The sequence below is a fragment of the Ranitomeya variabilis genome, chromosome 3 (assembly GCF_051348905.1).
Source record: "Ranitomeya variabilis isolate aRanVar5 chromosome 3, aRanVar5.hap1, whole genome shotgun sequence".
NCBI lineage: Eukaryota > Metazoa > Chordata > Amphibia > Anura > Dendrobatidae > Ranitomeya > Ranitomeya variabilis.
In genome coordinates, this window is record NC_135234.1 from 472,883,610 (window position 1) to 472,904,013 (window position 20,404).

Genomic DNA, 20,404 nt, shown 5'->3' on the forward strand with positions numbered 1-20,404 from the left:
GGCCTCCAGCGGCCATTTTCCTGAAGCCCTGGGAAGCAGAGTACTGAATCTGTGCACGCGCGGCCTCAGGAAGATGGCCGCCGCCACCGGGAAAACCGTGACTCACCCAGCTCTGCTGCTCTCCTTCAATACCGGGCGGCGGCGTCACCTCAAATGTGGAAGGGACCCTGGCCGCCACCACCTGAGGAAGTGACCGCACATCTGCCGCCGCCACAGCACTGCCACAACCTCCCCATGGACACCAGGCCATGACGTCGCCCACCTAAGCAGGATGGGACCCTGCTCAGGTGCAGGCCGTTCCGCCCACCGCACCTCAGCATCACCTCACCTCTGCCACCACCATGCTTCCCGTGACCCTGCTCTGCCACTGCCTGCCCTCAGGTAAGAGATCTTAAATTCGGACGATAAGACGGACCCCCATCTTATAAAAAATCTTTTTTTCTGCAATTTTCACCCCAAATTTGGGGTGCGTCGTATGGTACGGTGCGTCTTACAGTCCGAAAAATAAATTTTTTCTTAATTTCTCAGTGTTATAAAATTCTGTAACACAACCGTGGTGTCAATATGATCATTGCACCTCTCGTTGAATTCATTGAGAAGTGTGGTGTGTAAAATGGGGTCACATATGGGGGGGGGGGGGGGGGAAATCGGCGGTTCTAGCACCTCAAGGGCTCTCCCAATGAGTCATGGCAACTGCAAACCATAAAAGTAAAATCTGGCGCTCCTTGCCTTCTGAGATATGCACTGTGCCTGAAAAATATTTTCTGATTACATGTAGGGCATTGGAGCCCTCACGAAAAAAATGGACCTGTTTGTTGTAAAAAAAAAATCCTATTAGCCCTTAGAAAAATTAAAAACTTGGGGCTAAAACAACATTTTTGTGAGGAAAAAGTGATTTTATTATATTCACGGCTCAATGTTATAAACTTCTGTGAAGTTAGTTTTCTCCCTCATATTGGATATCGGCGTACTCAAGATAAATTGCACAACAAATTGCATGGTGCAATTTCTGCTGTTACCCTTATGAAAATGCAATATTTTGGGCTAAAAATAAATTTGTGGGGATTTTTTGGCTCAAAGTTATAAACTTCGGTTAAGCACCTGAGGGTTCAATGTGCTCACCACACATCTAGATCAGTTCCCTGAAGGGTCTAGTTTCCAAAATTGTGGGGGAATTCCCGTTGAGGCACATCAGAGGCTCTCCAAATGCGACATGGCATCTGCCAATCATTGCAGCAAATTTTATATTCAAAAAGTCAAATGGCGTTCCTTCCCTTCCGAGCTCTGCCGTGAGCCCAAACTGTTTTTCTCCCTCATATGGGGTATCAGGAGAAATCATGTTCAGGAGAAATTAAACAACAAATTTTGGGGTCCATTTTTTCCGGTTACCCTTGTCAAAATAAAAAAAATTGGATTAAAATGTTTATTTTTTTTCCACATTCTAAAAATTCCTGTGAAATATCTCAAGGGTTAATAAACTTCTTGAATGTGGTTTTGATCACCTTGAGGGGTGCAGTTTTTAGAATGGTGTCACTTTTGAGGTATCTTCTATCATATAGACCCCTCAAATTGACTTCAAATGTGATGTGGTCCCTAAAAAAATGGTTTTGCAAATTTTGTTGGAAAAATGAAAAATTGTTGGTCAACGTTTAACCCTAATAGCTTCCTAGCAAAAAAAAATCACTGGGATCCTTTGAAGCATTCCAGAGTTATTACCTCATAAAGCAGGGGTGGGGAACCTCAGGCCCCAGGGGCCCTCGGTGACCTTTTATCAGGCCGCCGAGCAGATTCTCAGGGACCTCATTCTTGGGCAGGGAGGTGTATTTTGATTACAACCAGCTCATTAATTTCTTGCTCTGTTAGCACACTCACAGTGTTCACTACTGAACACTGAAGGGCATGCAATGAAAGATTACGTCCTGAAACCAGTGCCACAGTCAGGATGTACTTTGTGAGCGGAGTTTGGACAGCCCCCTGAAGGATGGTATAAATATCCAAATGACTCTTAGCAGAAAAAAAAAAGATTCCCCACCCCTGTCATAAAGGGACAGTGGTCACAATTGTAAATATTGGCCCGGTCATTGCGGTAACATACAAACCACCTTCGAGGTTAAAGGGGTTAAAAAATGGGAAATGTTTTACCTCACAGACAGCAGCAGCTGTGATTCCCTGCCGTAATGTCTGTATACTCTCTTGTGTCATGGTCTGCCCAAGAACTGTGGTATTTTCAGAACAAGTTCCTGTACAGTCACATGCAGCCATCACACAGTACCATAGCATCGGCACATTTATTATTATTATTATTATTATTATTTATTTATATAGCACCATTGATTCCATGGTGCTGTACATGAGAAGGGGTTACATACAAATTACAGATATCACTTACAGTAACTAACAATTAGACTGATACAGAGGGAAGAGGACCCTTCCCTTGCGGGCTTACATTCTACAGGATGGTGGGGAAGGAGACAGTAGGTAATAAGATTATCTCTGCACAGGAACATTTTTTTCAATACATCCAATTGTGGAACTTATTTTTCTTATTTCTCGATCTATTGATTAAAATGAACTTAGTCCTTGGGAAAACCCCCTTTAAATCCGTCTGCATACAAGATAATCATACTGGCAGGCACATAGAACAATTAATACGATTGTTCTTTACGTGTAGAGCAACATCTTAGCAGCAGCAGGATGATGTTTTCACAGGACAATGTGTTGACGAATTGATAAATGAGCAATTTGTCTGGAGATTACTGGCATATTTAGACGTGTCGATAATTGGGAACAACAACTGATTTATAAAAGAAAGCTATGATTATTAACTATGTATTGTTCATCTATAATCCTTACCTCTTACAGTTGGGAAAGAGTTGTTTAGCTGCTCCATGACTTCCTCTAATCCTGTGCTTGTGTCATGTGGAGGACTAAGAACATCATCTTCACCTAAAGAAAAGAGCCATGGAATTTATTTACAAACTTAATATAGGAAAAATGAGCATTCTTTTCACACATCTGAAGTTTCACACTGATATTTTAAATTGTTGTTTAGATTGTTGATAATAAACATTTTACATGGGAACACTCCAAATTTAATTTAAGCCTAAGGCCTCATTTGGACATCCGCGAATCACATATGTGTTCTGTCCATGAATTTCAGGGATAAAGCACTTACTTATTAGCGTATGGAGCTATTCACATGTCTGTGTTGTTTTTTTTTGTTTACCGTATGTCTGCAAAAAAGTCACGGAGATATGCTCTGTTTTAATCTGCATCACGGATCAAAAACACCCATACAAGTCTGTATGTCTTTGAAAATTACAATCATCACATGGATGCCATCAGTATACAGTCCATGTGCTGTCTGCGATTGACATTGTTATGGACAGAAACTTTGCGTATTTTTTTTTTCATCAGTGAAAAAATCACTGATGAAAAACTGGTGGTAAAAACTGGCACACTGACCAAACACTGATGAAACCCAGATCCAGAACACCGATGACCAACAGTCCATGATTTATCGTACGAGAAAAATCACAGATGTCTGAATGAGACCTAAGCCTTAACCCTCCTGCTCGTAATACCCTATGAAAACGAAGCACAGCTCACACTCGGCACTGATAAATAAAACAGATGCACAGGTATTTATCAAAACTGGTGTGAAGAAACCACGGTAAAACATTAACACTCCACCTTTCATTTTTCCCAAAAATGGAAAATTAAGATGAAGTCATAAGTTCACATTTTGATCAGATTTTTGATATAGGTGTTAATCCACTCCTAGTTTTAAAAAAGAAGCAGAATGATCTGTCTTTTACACTTTCTCCCTCTTTATGAACCAGTCCTAGATTTGTCTACAAAATTGCCTGAGAAAACCTGTAGAAAACCTGACCTTGTGATCGCACATTAAAGGCAACATCCAAATTGGCTGCCGTGGAATATACTTTACGTTTCCTTCGCACCATTTATGGTGGAGCCCTATAGTTGGGGGATTTCCAGGAAGAAGCCTATTTGTGAAAACAACCATATATGAATTTCCAGAAAACAACCTTCCATGCGCCCTCACTATATAATGTACCTTCTTTTACAATTTGAAGATTCACCTTCAATAGCCCAGTGACCGAGAACATCAGTGACTGAATATTGGCTGTAGTCAGGACATTCACATATGTTCTGTTGCAAGAAAAGTTAACAGACACTAAACATCCTGGTAGAAAGAAGATGAATCCCAAACATAATGAGGATAAGGTCGAACATGATGAGCGCGTCTTTTCTTAACCTTCCATACATTTTCAGCTGAAACTATAAGAGACAAACTATGTAGCAGATAAAATGAGCATTACAAATATTAACTAGAGCGTTGTCCCCACGCTATTGAAGAGACAAGCTGAATGATAACCGGGTGCAGCAGGACGTGCCTCGGAAGCAGTTTACTTAATCAGTCCTTTCATTTTGCTAAACGTTTGAGCCACCGCTTAGAACGATTTGTAAACAGGGCTTTGCGTTGGCGGCTAAACAAGGACAAATCAATGTCTAATTCAGTGACTTTCACTGGTCTTAGGTACATTTTTAGTACTTCCGCTGCCCTAGTCACCTACAGCATATTAATCAGTAATATGTCCTATAGTCAGTTCTGGCAAAGTTCTATTCTGGCAATTTTTCAAAGAGGTAACCTTGTCGCAATGTTACACTTCAGCTGTCATGTGTTCTTTTTCCCCTTCTTTGTTTTATTTTAAGAAGGACTCTTGACAATTGTATGTCTGCATAACACAGCCATCAACCATAAATCACTCCCACTCAAGAACAACTAAAACACACCTTCAACTGCTCCAGACATGAACACACACAATTAGCTCTGCGATAATGACATGTAAATCTGGGCTGCTGTCACTATGCATTATTACGATGGCCCCTTAAGGCCAGGAGGTTCATTTATGACTACAAGAATCAATATCCCACATCTTCAGCCCATGTCTTCATCACAGGAACCGGAGATATGTAGTGTTGAACCACTCCAGCTGTCCATGTACCTGCAGAATTTAAGTTTCTTTTCTTGACTAATAAAACAGTGGCTCTGCAGTGTAAGAAAAAAAATCATAATTCTACACAGCCATCAGTATATTGTTCAGAAGAGAAGTTCAGTACTAACTATGTCCATATCACAGCCTACCACAAAAACAGACATAATTCTCTACATAGTGAAGACCCTTCTAAAAATCACATTTTTCCCGGACCCCTAAAATAGGACATGGGCAATGAGATACCAGAGTTAACTGCAAGAACTCTAACTGGAGGTGCTGAAATAAGCAGAATCAGTTCTCTGCTACATGACATGGAATCAATGGCTGGACCTTTATCAGAATAGAAAGAGCATCCGTTGGCTCTCCTCAACAAGAAGGTTTAGAAAATCCCTGTAACGCCAATGGAAGAATTCTGAAACATTTTTCCTCAGATCTCTGCATTACTCTGTATCTCTGTAATTCCTCCTGGAAATGTATGAATAAATTAATTAATGAGCCTTAACAGTTGGGGGGTGTCCTTTCATAGCAATACTGTCCAATCCGTGTTAACAGTGTAAAAATGTGACCTTTAAATATGGGGAATGGTAACCATTAGTTTATTCAGACATTTCCAATAAGAACAGAACAGCAGCACAGTGTAGGGATATAAGAAAGGATGTTCTTGAATTGCTATTTCATGGGAAAAAAAATAAATAAATAAAAATATAATAATAATAATAATAATCATAATAATATTATTATTATTAATATTATTATTATTGGGCTGGATATTGTAATCCAAACACGGTCTGTGATTTACAGATGTGTAAAACTGGATGTAAAGTGAATTTGTCACCCCACAGTGCTGCCTAGTAGACTTATTAAAAAAAGTGCAGCTGCTGGGAGAAAATGATGTTTTTTCTTCCAGGGAGCTGCCAACTTTTCTTCATGGGGGAGTGCACGGGGAGGCTACAGTTATAGCTTACAGCACCAGTCGCTATACTGTGAGCAGCAACTGTAAGCACACCCCAGCACTTGTGTTGACCCATTGCTCTGCATAGGTGCGCAAGTAAATATCTGCAGGTAAATTGTATTTCTGAGGTGACAGGGTCCCTTTAAACAGGGATGACAGGTCTACTTATAGCAAAGCTTTCAGGTGATTACTGCTTCCCTATTCAAGGGAAGTATTTCATAGAGGGAGAAAATCCAACTCTATGATATAGAGATTTATATGATTTGGATCACTTGGGAGATTCCGGAATTAAAAGCAAAGTTAATCCTGAAAGTGAGAGTCCAGAATACAGCACCAATACAGGCTGGTTGGGAGTCTTTTCTGCACACACAATGACATAGAGAAAGCTGTCAATCAGCCTGTGTGAGCAGGATAACTAGCCACTGCTTCAAGATGGTACAGGGATGAGTGAGATCCTATATGTGACCACCCGTTACTCTACACTGTGTGCTGAATTATTAGTGAGTATTTTGACCATATCATTTTTATCCATAGTTTCCAATTCCAAGCCGTATAACCTTAAATGTTTATTGGTTTAACCCCTTCATGACCAGCCTATTTTGACCTTAATGACCTGGCCGTCTTTTGCAATTCTGACCAGTGTCACTTTATGAGGTAATAACTCAGGAACGCTTCAACGGATCCTAGTGGTTCTGAGATTGTTTTTTCCTGACATATTGGGCTTCATGTTAGTGGTAAATTTAGGTCGATAATTTGTGCGTTTATTTGTGAAAAAAATGGAAATTTGGCTAAAATTTTGAAAATTTAGCAATTTTCAAATTTTGAATTTTTATTCTGTTAAACGAGAGTTATGTGACACAAAATAGTTAATAAATAACATTACCCACATGTCTACTTTACATCAGCACAATTTTGGAAACAATTTTTTTGCTAGGAAGTTATAAGGGTTAAAATTTGACCAGCGATTTCTCATTTTTACAACAAAATTTACAAAACCATTTTTTTAAGGGACCACCTCACATTTGAGGTCAGTTTGAGGGGTCTATATGGCTCAAAATACCTAAAAGTGACACCATTCTAAAAACTGCACCCCTCAAGGTGCTCAAAACCACATTCAAGAAGTTTATTAACCCTTCGGGTGTTTCACAGCAGCAGAAGCAACATGGAAGGAAAAAATTAACATTTAACTTTTTAGTCATAAAAATGATCTTTTAGCAACAATTCTTTTATTTTCCCATGGGTAAAAAGAGAAACTGGACCCCAAAAGTTGTTGTACAATTTGTCCTGAGTGCGCCGATACCCCATATGTGGGGGGGGACCACTGTTTGGGCGCACGACAGGGCTCGGAAGGGAAGGAGCGCCATTTGACTTTTTTAATGAAAAATTGGCTCCAATCTTTAGCGGACACCATGTCGCGTTTGGAGAGCCCCTGTGTGCCTAAACATTGGTGCTCCCCCACAAGTGACCCCATTTTGGAAACTAGACCCCCCAAGGAGCTTATCTGGATGCATAGTGAGCACTTTCAACCCCCAGGTGCTTCACAAATTGATCCGTAAAAATGAAAAAGTACTTTTTTTTTTTCACAAAAAAATTATTTTAGGCTGGTTTCACACTTGCGTTTTTGTCCGCTGCGTTTTAGCGCTAAAAACGCATGCGTTTTTTTTCTATACTTAACATTAAAAACGCATGCATTTTTTTGCATGCGTTTTGACGCCTTTTTGGCAACGCATGCGTTTTTTTATGCGTGCATTTGTTTGCAGAAATGCAACCTGTAGTAATTTCTAACGGCGTTTTTTTGCCGCAAAAAAACGCATGCGTTTACTCGCGGCAAAAAAATGTATTGCTGTCTATGTAAATGCATGCGTTTTTAAGCACATGCATTTCTATAGAAAAACATAAGAAAACACAAGAAAAAACAAGAAAACCCTAACCCTAAACCTAACCCTAAGGTTAGGATCCCTAGGGATCCTAACCCTTACCCTAACCCTAGGGACCCTAACCCTAGGGATCCTAACCCTAACCCTTAGGGTTAGGGTTAGGATCCTAACCCTTAGGGTTAGGATCCCTAGGGTTAGGATCCGGATCCCTAGGGTTACTAGGGATCCTAACCCTAACCCTTAGGGTTAGGGTCCTAACCCTTAGGGTTAGGGATAGGATACCTAGGGTTAGGGTTAGGATCCCTAGGGTTACTAGGGATCCTAACCCTAACCCTAGCTATTTCTGTTTATAGTGGGTTTTCTAGTTGATTTTGATGATTGGCAGCTGTCACACTTCTCAGCATGCGTTTCAAAAACACAAACGCAGGGAAAAACGCATGTAAACGCGTCAAAACGCCGTGTTTTTTTTCTGCATGCAAAAACGCATGCATCTAAAAAACGCAGCGTTTGCACGCGTTTACATGCATTTTTTCACCACATGCGTTTTTTTTTAAACGCTGCAGATCAAAACGCAAGTGTGAAACCAGCCTTAGCCTATATTTTTTGATTTTCACATGGGCAACAGGATAAAATGGATCCTAAAATGTGTTGGGCAATTTCTCCTGAGTACACCGATACCTCATATGTGGTCACAAACCACTATTTGTGCACACGGCAAGGCTCGGAAGGGAAGAAGCGCCATTTGACTTTTGAATTAAAAATTAGCTCCAATCGTTAGCGGACACCATGTTGCGTTTGGAGAGTCCCTGTGTGCCTAAACAATGGAGATGCCCCACAAGTGACCCCATTTTAGAAACTAGACCCCCCAAGGAACTTATCTAGATGCATAGTGAGCACTTTGAACCCCCAGGTGCTTCACAAATTGATCCGTAAAAATGAAAAAGTACTTTTTTTTCACAAAAAAATTATTTTAGCCTCCATTTGTTCATTTCCACATGGGCAACAGGATAAAATGGATCCTAAAATTTATTGGGCAATTTCTCCTGAGTACACTGATACCTCACATGTGGGGGTAAACCACTGTTTGGGCACACGGCAGGGCTCGGAAGGGAAGGAGCGCCATTTGACTTTTGAATGAAAAATTAGCTGCAATCGTTAGCAGACACCATGTCGCGTTTGGAGAGCTCCTGTGTGCCTAAACTTTGGTGCTCCCCCACAAGTGACCCCATTTTGGAGACTAGACCCCCCCAAGGAACTTATCTAGATGTGAGGGGAGCACTTTGAACCCCCAAGTGCTTCACAGAAGTTTATAACGCAGAGCCATGAAAATAAAAAATCATTTTTCCTTCCTCAAAAATTATGTTTCAGCAAGCAATATTTTATTTTCGCAAGGGTAACAGGAGAAATTGGACCACAATATTTGTGTCCCAGTTTGTCCTGAGTATGCTGGTACCCCATATGTGGTGGTAAACCACTGTTTGGGCGCACGTCGGGGCTTGGAAGGGAGGGAGCACCATTTGACTTTTTGAATGCAAGATTGACTGGAATCAATGGTGGAGCCATGTTGCGTTTGGAGACCCCTGATGTGCCTAAACAGTGGAAACCCCTCAATTCTAACTCTAACACACCCCTAACCCTAATCCCAAATCTAGTCATAACCCTAATCACAACCCTAACCCCAACCCTAACCCCAACATACCCCTAACCATAACCATAACCACAAGCCTAATCTTAAAGGGAACCTGTCACCTGAATTTGGCGGGACCAGTTTTGGGTCATATGGGCGGGGTTTTCGGGTGTTTGATTCACCCTTTCCTTACCCACTGGCTGCATGCCGGCTGCAATATTGGATTGAAGTTCATTCTCTGTCCTCCGGAGTACACCCCAGCGCAAGGCAATATTGCCTTGCGCAGGCATGTACTCTGGAGGACAGAGAATGAACTTAAATCTAATATTGCGGCCAGCATGCAGCCAGCGGGTAAGGAAAGGATGAATCAAACACCCGAAAACCCCGCCCATATGACCCAAAACTGGTCCCGCCAGATTCAGGTGACAGGTTCCCTTTAACCCTATTTCCAACCCTAGCCCTAATTCCAACCCTATCTCTAAGGCTATGTGCCCACGTTGCGGATTCGTGAGATTTTTCCGCACCATTTTTGAAAAATCCACAGGTAAAAGGCACTGCGTTTTACCTGCGGATTTAACGCAGATTTAGTGTTTTTTGTGCAGATTTCACCTGCGGATTCCTATTGAGGAACAGGTGTAAAAGGCTGCGGAATCCGCACAAAGAATTGACATGCTGCCGAAAATACAATGCAGCGTTTCCGCGCAGTATTTTCCGCACCATGGGCACAGCGGATTTGGTTTTCCATAGATTTACATGGTACTGGAAACCTGATGGAAAACTGCTACGAATCCGCTGCGGATCCACAGCCAAATCCGCACCGTGTGCACATAGCCTAATTCTAACCCTAACCTTAGCCCTAACCCTAACCCTAGTAGAAAAATAAAAGTAAATATATTTTCTTTATTTTATTATTGCCCCTACCTATGGGGGTGAAAAAGAGGGGGGGTCATTTACTATTTTTTTTAATTTTGATCGCTGTGATAGAACCGCGATCAAAATGTACCTGGAACGAATCTGCCGGCCGATTCGGCGGGCGCACTGTTCATGAGCCCGCCATTTTGGAAGATGGCGGCGCCCATGGACAAGACAGACAGACACCGGGAGGCTCGGTAAGTATGAGCGGGTGGGATCGGAGCACAGGGGGAGAGGACAGGAGGACGGGGGGAGCGGACAGGAGGACGGAGGGGAGCGGAGCAGTGTACAGGACAGGACGGAGGACTGGGGAGGAGATCGGTGGCGGTGGCAGATCAGGGTTTCCAGACATGGCTGATTATACTGCAGCATCGGCCATGGCTGGATTGTGATATTTCACCACTTTTCATAGGTGAAATATTACAAATTGCTCTGATTGGCTGTTGAAAGTGAAACAGCCAATCAGAGCGATCGTAGCCACGGGGGGGGGGCGACTTTCATGAAGCATACGCTGTGTCACAGGTCGGGAAGGGGTTAAAGCAATTTAGGTGATCTGTATGCGTGCAATGAAGGTGGGGTGATGGTGTAAGAGGCTGCTCCCACTGCTGTCCATCCTGTTGTTCTAAATGCTAACCAGCTGCTGTGACCTGGAGATAGCTTATACCATGTACTGTCCTCTCCAGGTCACAGCAGCTTCTTACTGCACTGCCCGTCCTCAGGAGAACCACATTGCAGAACAGGTTTCTGAGAGTGTAACACAGTACAATACAACAGTACAATAGTGATAACCTCCTAAGACAAATGAGTGAGATATGGTTCATAAAGGAGCACTCCCACAAAACGTTTTATTGCCTAAACCTGAATAACTGTACAATGTGTGCACAATTATTTGGCCAGTGATTATTTTGATCATATTTTTATGCATATAAAATTTTAATATTTATCTCCTCTAGAAAGTTTTGTAAAAACCGTACGTCGAAGTTCGGGGCTACTTGCGGTATTCCTTTGATCAGTCCACACGTATGGTATATTTGCACTTGACACTTGCATCTATAACTTACCATTCCAATTGATTTCACTGTGAGACATTATAATATATATATATATATATATATATATATATATATATATATATATATATATATATATATATATATACATACACATACATACATACATACACACACATATATATATATATATATATATATATATATATATATATATATATATATATATATATATATATATATATATATTGAAAAAATTGGAACAGCATCAAACACTACCTTGAAAATGTGCAAAGCTTCCCCAACCACTGTTCAAATGGCTCTTAAATAGAGATAAAAAAGGAAAACAGCACGAAAAAAATGAAATGAAGTGTTTTTTAAATGCTGTTTTCCTTTTTATCTATCTATCTATCTATCTATCTATTTACACACACGCAGCAGGTGGAATAAAAAATAGTTGATGTGTTCAATACTCAAGTAAATATATTTCTAAGGGTGCTATTGACATGAAATTCTCACCAAAACAGCCCCAGCAGCATGGTGTTCCCACCTTCAAACTTCATTTTTGGTATTGCGTTTGTGGTGTGATTTGCAGTGCCTTTTGGCCTTCAAACATAGTATGTATTATGGTATCCAAGGAGTTGAATTTTGGTATTATCTGACCAGGCTACATTCTCCCAGTATTTCACAGGATTTTCTAAATGTTGTTGAGCAAACTATAAATGTGTTTGAACATGCTTTTTGTTCAGCAATAGTGTATTGGAAGGTGAGCGTGCATACAGGCCACAGAGGTTGAGTGCATTACGTATAGTTTTCTTTGAAACAATTGTACCTGCTGATTCCAGGTCTTTCTGTAGCTCTCCAAAGGTGTTCCTTGACTTTTGGACAACTCTTCTGATAATTCTTTTCTCTCCTGTTTGAAATCTTGTGGGGGGATCACATTGTCATGGCCTGTTTATGGTACAATTATGTTCTTTCCACTTCTGGAATATGGCACCAAAAGTGCTCATTGGAACCTTCCGTAGTTTAGAAATTCTTCTGTAACTAATGCAATCAGTATGTTTTGCAACAATGAGGTTGCTAAGGTCTTGATCGCTCACTGGTTTTACCCAACATGAGATGTTTCTTGTGTAGCACCTTGGTATTGAGACACCATTTTATAGGTCATCAGTTTAACGAGCTGATATTATTTTTCACTAAGTGGCAGGATTGCTTTCTAACTACTGACAGATTTCAACTCTCTTTTTTCATGTGTTCAATACTTTTTCCATGTATCATTTCTCATTATCACACATAATTTATGCCTGTGTGGATTGGATGGGTTGTTACCGACATCTGGTGAGAATTTCATTTAAATAGCACCTTTAGAAATATATTTACTTAGAAAATTGGTGATGTGTTCTATACTTATTTCACCCACTGTGTATTTAAGACCTCCTTCACACGTTTGTTTCTAAACATGTACGTGAAAAAACGGTACTGGTGCTATACGAATAGAAAAATATTTTCTTAGTAAATTGGTGACGTGTTGAATGCTTATTTTACGCGCTGTGTATGTATATTATATACACACCTTATTATTTTTTATTATGCTACATGTCTAAATGCACAACCACCTTATCTGTATAAACTTGAATCCTTATTGGATGAAGCAGATCTGGTGATGTGTATTTGCGTAATGGGGAAGAGTGTGGCCTAAGGTTAACAACTAAAGATGGGCGAACCCGAACAGTAAAGTTTGGCATCCATACTGAACACCTACTACTCGGGCACGGAACCCGAATGAACACTGACTTCACCATGAAGTCAGTGTTACTGTTTGGGTTTGGCACCCCGAACACCAGGTGTTTCTCACGCTGTCATGTGCATGACAGTGCGGCCAACCCTGCTTCTGATGGGCAGTAGGCGGTAAAATTACTCCCGCGGGCCAGACAGCTGTGGATCCCACACTGTCAAATGACAGTATGAGCATGCAGCTGAGATCGAAGGTAAAAGTTTACCTCCCGTCAATGGGATCGGCTGATGGGACTACTGCTCCCATCAGACTATGCCTCCTGCCACTAATAACAGCAAGAGCCGGCGCTGGCTGATGGGAGTACTCATAAGCCAGCGTCTGCGCTCTAAATAAATTATAAAAAAAAAAAAAAGCGTGCGTTCCCCTGTATTTTTGATAACCAGGCAGGCAAATCTCACCACTGGGGGCTGAAATAAAACAAACCACACTTTTACTTTTTAATTAAAAATAAACACAGTTATACTCACCTAACGTCCATTCCATTGAAACTCTCGTCTTCTAGAATAAAACAAAAATAAAAAACAACCATATTCCTTACTTCAGTGAGCAGTGGAGACGTCATTGAGGTTACCGTCAGTCACTGAGGCCGAGTTCCCAACTGGGCCCCTGAACTACGGTGACCTCAGTGAGATCACGGCTCACAGTGTCAAAAAAAAGCCTCACGGTGCAGCAGTGAGTTCACCTGCAGAAATTTCTCACAGTGAATTTGCGTTGCACCGCAAAACTTTTTTGCATTGTGCTAGCGGTGATCACTGCAGTTCAGGGGCCCAACTGGGAACGCAGCCTCAGTGATCCGCAGTAACCTCAATGACGTCACCACTAGTCACTGATGCTGATCTTGCAGCAGCTCATTCCTCAGTGGTTCTCAGCCTGGACTGTGGCATCTTGGCACCGTGCAGGTTGAAAACAGTTTATCCTCAGATATGGATTACAGCGTGGGACAGAATGACGGACAGGTGAGGGATATGGTTGCTTTTTATTTTTGTTTTATTACAGGAGACAATGGCTTCAGTGGACTGGGTGATGACGTATGGTTTAATTTAGAATCATTAAATGAGTGTGTCATTCTTTCAATTAAAAGACTTTATTCTGAGTGTGTGTTTATTTACAATATAACTATAGGATTAGTAATAGATAAGTGTCTTATTGATGCCTCTCCAATACTAACCCGTGGGCTTGATGTCACCAGACAATACAAAGGTGATATCAACCTCACAAATATGTACTCCACTTGTCACTTATACAGGGCAAAGTGCCAGAATTGGGGCATCTAAATGATGCGCCTTTTATGGGCAGCTGTGGGTTGCTCTTTTTAGGTTGGAGGTAGGGGGCAATGTCGAAGGGCCCTTACCAGCCTGAGAATACCAGCACCCAGCTGTTTGCTTTAGCTTGGTTGGTTGTCAAAAAGGGACCACATGGCATTTTGTTTTAAATTATTTACTTAAATAATTTTTAAAAATTGGAGTGCAGACTCCTCTATTCTTGAAAACCAGCCTTGGTAAAGCTGACAAATGAGGACTGCAGTCCCCAGCTGTGAGTTTTGCCTGACCGGTTATCAAAAATACAGGGAAACCAAGCCAGATTTTTTTTTAAATTATTTAGAGCGCTGATACATTTATCAGCCACCGCCTGCTCTCGCTGTTATTAGCAGTAGCAGGCACTGGCTGATGGGAGCAGTAGCCCCATCAGCTGACGCCAGTGACCGGACGTAAACTTTTTACCTCCGATCACAGCTGTGGGCTCAGTCTGTCATTTGACAGCGTGGGAACCGTGACTATCTGACCACCGTTAATGATTTTACCGCCGTTCAAAAGCAGTGTTATCTGCGCCGTCATGCACATGACAGCGTGGCAAACACTGGATGTTCAGACCCCTATTCAAGTGAAGAAGTCTGGGTACTGTTTTAGTATTTGAACTTTTTTCTTTTTCTTTTTATTAAACTGTTCAGCAGAACCCGCCGGCCCTGAACATCCAGGGGTACGCCCATCTCGATTAACAACACCCTCTATCAAGGTGTGCAGAATTCTTAGGCAGCTTGTTTTCCTCAGGCAAAATGAGCCAGAAAAAGATTTCCCTGACTCTGAAAAGTGAAAAATTGTTAATAAACTTACACATGATGCAGCGCTCTTGAAATTGCAAAGATATTGGGGTGTGATCACAGAACCATCAAAAGTTTTGTTGTAAATAGTCAAATAGGTTGCAAAAACTTGTTGAAAAAAAAAAGATGCACAATAACTGCCAAAGATTTTAGAAAAATGTGAGACCAAAGAGAAGAAAGTAGCGTGTAAAGGTAAGGATCACCACAAACAATATAACAAATAACAATATTAATTTTATTAAGACAATTAAAGTTAGACAAGCCACAAACAAGTTAAAAACAATAAAAAAAAACCACTAGGTTAACAAATGAACAACAGTGTGGAGAGTCTTGTAAGTGCCCCACACAATCTCTATAGATTTGAGAAAAATCATACGTGAAGTGACCAGAAACCCATTATTCTCCAGTGCTGTGATATTCCAGAGCTGCAGCCTCCCTGGAGCCAAGAATTACAAAGTTGTTCAGTGCTCAGAGATTTCCTCACAGACTACACCGAGCTACTGTCCATACAATGGCTGCTGGTGGATGGACATGTGACCAGAGCTGTTCATCAGTCTCTTTAATTGAATACCTCACATGCGAAAACGGTTTTTCTATTGCAGGAGACTGATGAAGAGGTCTGGTCACATGCTCCTCCACCATCAGCCATTTTATGGACAGATCTGAGCATTCTGTGAGAAAAGCTGTGGTAACAACAGCAGGAGGAGAACTGGACATACCTGTATATTAATAAGTACCACAGAATCATGTCCTCAACACATCTGTTATAACAACAAAAATATGGCCACCCCAGTTACCTCATTCTGCAGAGAAAATCAGCAGCTATAGAAGGCAAACTGTGCAAAATTTTTAATGAAACCCAATTGCAAAAAAATATTTTTAGATGTGCATTTAAGTAAGAAAAGAAAATCTCCCCAATTACGGACAACCCCTTTAAGGTTGGTTTCACATATCAAACATTCACGACTAAAGATATCTAGACCTGACCCAATCTCAACAGCCTCATATATAGCCAAAAGTTTGGGAATCAGCATTTTGAGAGGTTTAACGGCAGCCATATTGGTTCTTAAACGGCAAACAGGAACAGCTAATATACAAGTAAAGATATTTTCATATAACTTGACAGCTGAGAGAACTACAAGGAATGCAGTAGGAAGGTATCAGTGAAGGGCAACATCGTGTCAGAGTACATACTCCTCACTGTCCTGATGAGCAGCATAGGCCCAACACTCTTACAGATTATTCACAAACCACAGAACAAAAGCCATTAGTGTTTCCGTCTGTAAAAAAATCAGTTATTACATGAGAGAAATAGAATAATCAAAAGCCCAGTGATTACTGTCCGCCATAATTGCACTCTCTCTTCTGCTTCCAGTAATCAGAAGCCAAGCAGCTACTGATAGCAGATCTCTGGCTGTAAGAATGCATGATATGGAGCAAAACATGTCAAGCCTCATCAATGCTTTTTATTTTTTGGGGGGGTTGAGAGGGAGTCTGCAAAAAAGGATTTGTTCACATGAGCAAACAACTATGAATATTTCTTAGGCCCTCAGCCATTCATTGCACAGTGCCTTTCATTAAAGTCCTGGACTAAAGGTACCGTCGCACTCAGCGACGCTGCAGCGATATAGACAACGAGCCGATCGCTGCAGCGTCGCTGTTTAGGTCGCTGTAGAGACATCAAACACAGCAGCTCCACAACAATGCAGGAGCGATCCTGTGACGTAGCGGTGACGCACTTATCATTCTCACAGGTCGTTACCTCCATGTAAAACATTGCTGGCATCGTTGCTTTTACTGTCAAACATGACGATACACGCCGATCTGACGACCAAATAAAGTTCTGGTCTTCTAGCTACGACCAGCGATATCACAGCAGGATCCTGATCGCTGCTGCATGTCAAACACAACGAGATCGCTATCCAGGACGCTGCAACGTCACGGATCGTTGTCGTTCTCGTTGTAAAGTTGTTTAGTGTGAAGGTACCTTAAGATACTAACTTCCCAGGAGTCCAGTAAAGTCGGGCACTATGCAACTGTACAGCACACGCTGGAAACCTTACTATTTAGATGGATGTTCTATTGCACTATTCACTTGAGGACTGCGTTAAATTTCCTAAGTGCCATTTTTACTATTCTTCTGGTAACTGCATATCAGCATTTAACCATGTGTAGAAAGGCACTGTTTTTCGGTGCAGCTCCAACCACATGGCACCATATTGTGCATTTGTTTCTCACTGGCTGAATGTCAGAAGCTAAGTCACAAGCTCTTAATGCAAGGTTTTGAGAGCCAGAAGAAGGCGCTCATAGACTTGTATTGAGTTGTGAACTCTGACTCGCTCCATGAAACACTAGAGCGATCTAAGACTGATGGGAATAGTTGCTTAATCCAGAATGCATGCTATAGAGCATAATAATTGCAATTTATGGTCCACCTTTGATCGGCCATATTGTCAGTAACTGTTAAAGGTAGAATCATTGCAGCTTCTACTTTACATTGAATTTCTGTGTCTTTAAGCCATTTAGATTTCTGTGGGCCTACTGTGTCTTGACGACATTTGGATTATTGTGGGCTTAACATGCTTTGAAGCCATTTGAATTTCTGTAGACCAACAGTTTCTTGAAGCCATTAGGATTTCCGTGGGCCTACCATGTTTTGAAGCCATGTGTTATTATGTGGGCCTACTGTGTCATGAAACCATATACATTTCTGTGGGTTTATCATGTCTTGACAACATTGGGATTTCTGTGGGCTTACAGTGTCTTGAACGCTAAAATACAGCTATAATTTGGTTGTGTGAAACCAGCCAAGGATACCAAATTTCAGCACTTTAGATGCTGCCAACTTATATATGCGGTTTAAACCCATTGTAAATTAAATGAACGCTTACTCATAATAATCATTTTAGAAACGAAGTTCTAGAAAATTTTAAACTCGATCGTCTAATCATAAACATAGATGCAACTAACAAATTATTTTACTTGTAGCATCAGTTTTCTATCAATACTGCATCTCTACTGTGGAGCAACGTCTTATGTCCCGAGTTTTACACCCAGGCTGCTGATTTGCAATCTCGATTCGAATCACGCGGTTATGGACGCAGGAGCACCAAGCGTGCTTTGACAGGGCTAGGAAGACGCCGCGTAGTGACAGTGACCTACTATATGCAACAACAAAAAATGGTAATAAAAAAAGGTAATGATGACACCAACAGATTCATTAGTACTATAAATCCTCCATTAACAGATAGTACCAGCACAGGTGGAGTCACCACCGGACTTCTCGTTCACTTCAAGCACCCTTGGATAGAATATCTTCTGTCACCTCCTATAACGCCAAATCGTTTGACTAGTTGAATCATACTAAAATATTACCTTGTATTTTGTATTCTATGACATATTGTTGATCTTGTCTTGCTTTTCTATTTTTTGTATACTCTGGTTTTCTCCAATAAGAATATTCTGATGAAGGTCCTATGATGGACCGAAAACGTTTACTTTCATTTATTTAGTCTGGATGTACAATAAAGAAGGAATCAATTTTTTTTCAAATGGTGAGTGCCAAGTAATTTTTTTTGCTTGGATCCAGATATTTGTTTTGCTTTTTATGGTATTTATTTTAATCATAATTTTTTTGTTCACTATTTTTCAGTCTTAAACTATTCTTTGGCAAGGACCATGTGGTATCCATATTTATCCGTATATATCTTCGGTCATACCGCATGTCATCTTGGCAGAATCTACTGTATTTTTGACCCTGAACCCAACTTTTAGCAAGGATTGGAATATTTGAGCACATGTACCGTCCTCTTCACTGCATGTCGTTTCTATATAATCCATTATGAAATGCAAGCTGTTTCTGGATTGTCACTGATATTTATTTTGTGATAATTGGACATTACGTGATATGTTTTGAACATGTGGACATATGTTTGGTTGAAATCAATACCTGTTATAGAGGCTCATACGGCAGTGCGCGCGCTGTTGGCTGAGTGGCTCCTCCCCCGTCGCGGCATCTCTACAGCCCTCTGTGCATGGCCGGTGAACTTAATGGTCCCGCACATGCACGGTCGCGCTTGACGCCGGCGGCTGGTGGAGTACCTGCGGGTGTCAGTGCGCACGCGCCATTAACCCCGATATGACTGGCTAGTTCACATCATGTGATCAGCTATATCGTTGAACACCAATGAGATATAAAGGTCCTTGCCGGGATTATGAGTTATCTCCTTGAGAAAGCTATAAACTAAGAAGCAAAACGTAAGTTGGGGGCTCTGCTGGATCTATTCTGGTGCCATCTACCCTATTCATTACTTGCTGGTAAGCGCTGTTTCATATATATTTATCTGAAGACCATCTGGTCATACTATGTCTGCACTTTGGTGATAACACGCTTTCCATTTTACTTGCTCTTCATGATGGGGTACTTGGCACCGGTGATATTATACATCATCCTTTTTCACTATCATGATTCGTGCTTTGTACTTAGTTTTACTATGACATGTTAATAATAAAATGCTTTTTTAACCTACGTACTCCTATTTTCTCCATTTTTTTCATAATCTTAGGGAGTTGGTTTATTCTTTTTCTTTTGAGGTTTTGCATGGCACAATTTTGTGCATGGTTTTGTGACGATGTGGTTATCTGGTACTTGTATTATTAAATGATTTTACTTGTAGCAGCAGTTTTCTATCAGTACTGCATCTCTACTGTGGAGCAACGTCTTATGTCCCGAGCCTATAGGTAGACATGTTTCATGGTCATATGAGGAACCATTGGAGTACATCACATATGACTGCATGTGTGGATAAGCACACTCATATTAAGATATCAAATAAGCAATAAGCATGCATTATTGTCTTTACTTACATGAGAAATCAATGTTCTGTGAAGGCCAGGGACAATATTAGCGATGACTTGGTATGCATATTTTTTTCACACTCTAAATACATCTCTTGCTGCCATAGAAATAATGATCTCCGTTATTGATTATAGGCATTACCACAGGGAAATGCTGCAGTAAGGACATAATCATTTGCTTAAGGATTATTATGTGCAATTTAAACTTTTGCATTCCTTGTATTTTTTATTATTTTTACTACCTTATAGAACTTT

At 40.9% G+C, this 20,404-nt stretch overlaps 1 protein-coding gene across 9 annotated transcripts in view; it reads right to left on the reverse strand.

Moving 5' to 3' along the window:
* The window catches only part of DMD (dystrophin), a 3,762,639-nt gene that overhangs the window by 11,780 nt on the left and 3,730,455 nt on the right, over positions 1-20,404 (reverse strand). For all 9 annotated transcript variants that reach the window (XM_077296691.1, XM_077296689.1, XM_077296692.1 and 6 more), the window contains one exon: positions 2,854-2,946. In XM_077296691.1, coding sequence (XP_077152806.1) covers positions 2,854-2,946 — 93 coding nt within the window. The remainder of the gene's footprint in view (positions 1-2,853; positions 2,947-20,404) is intronic.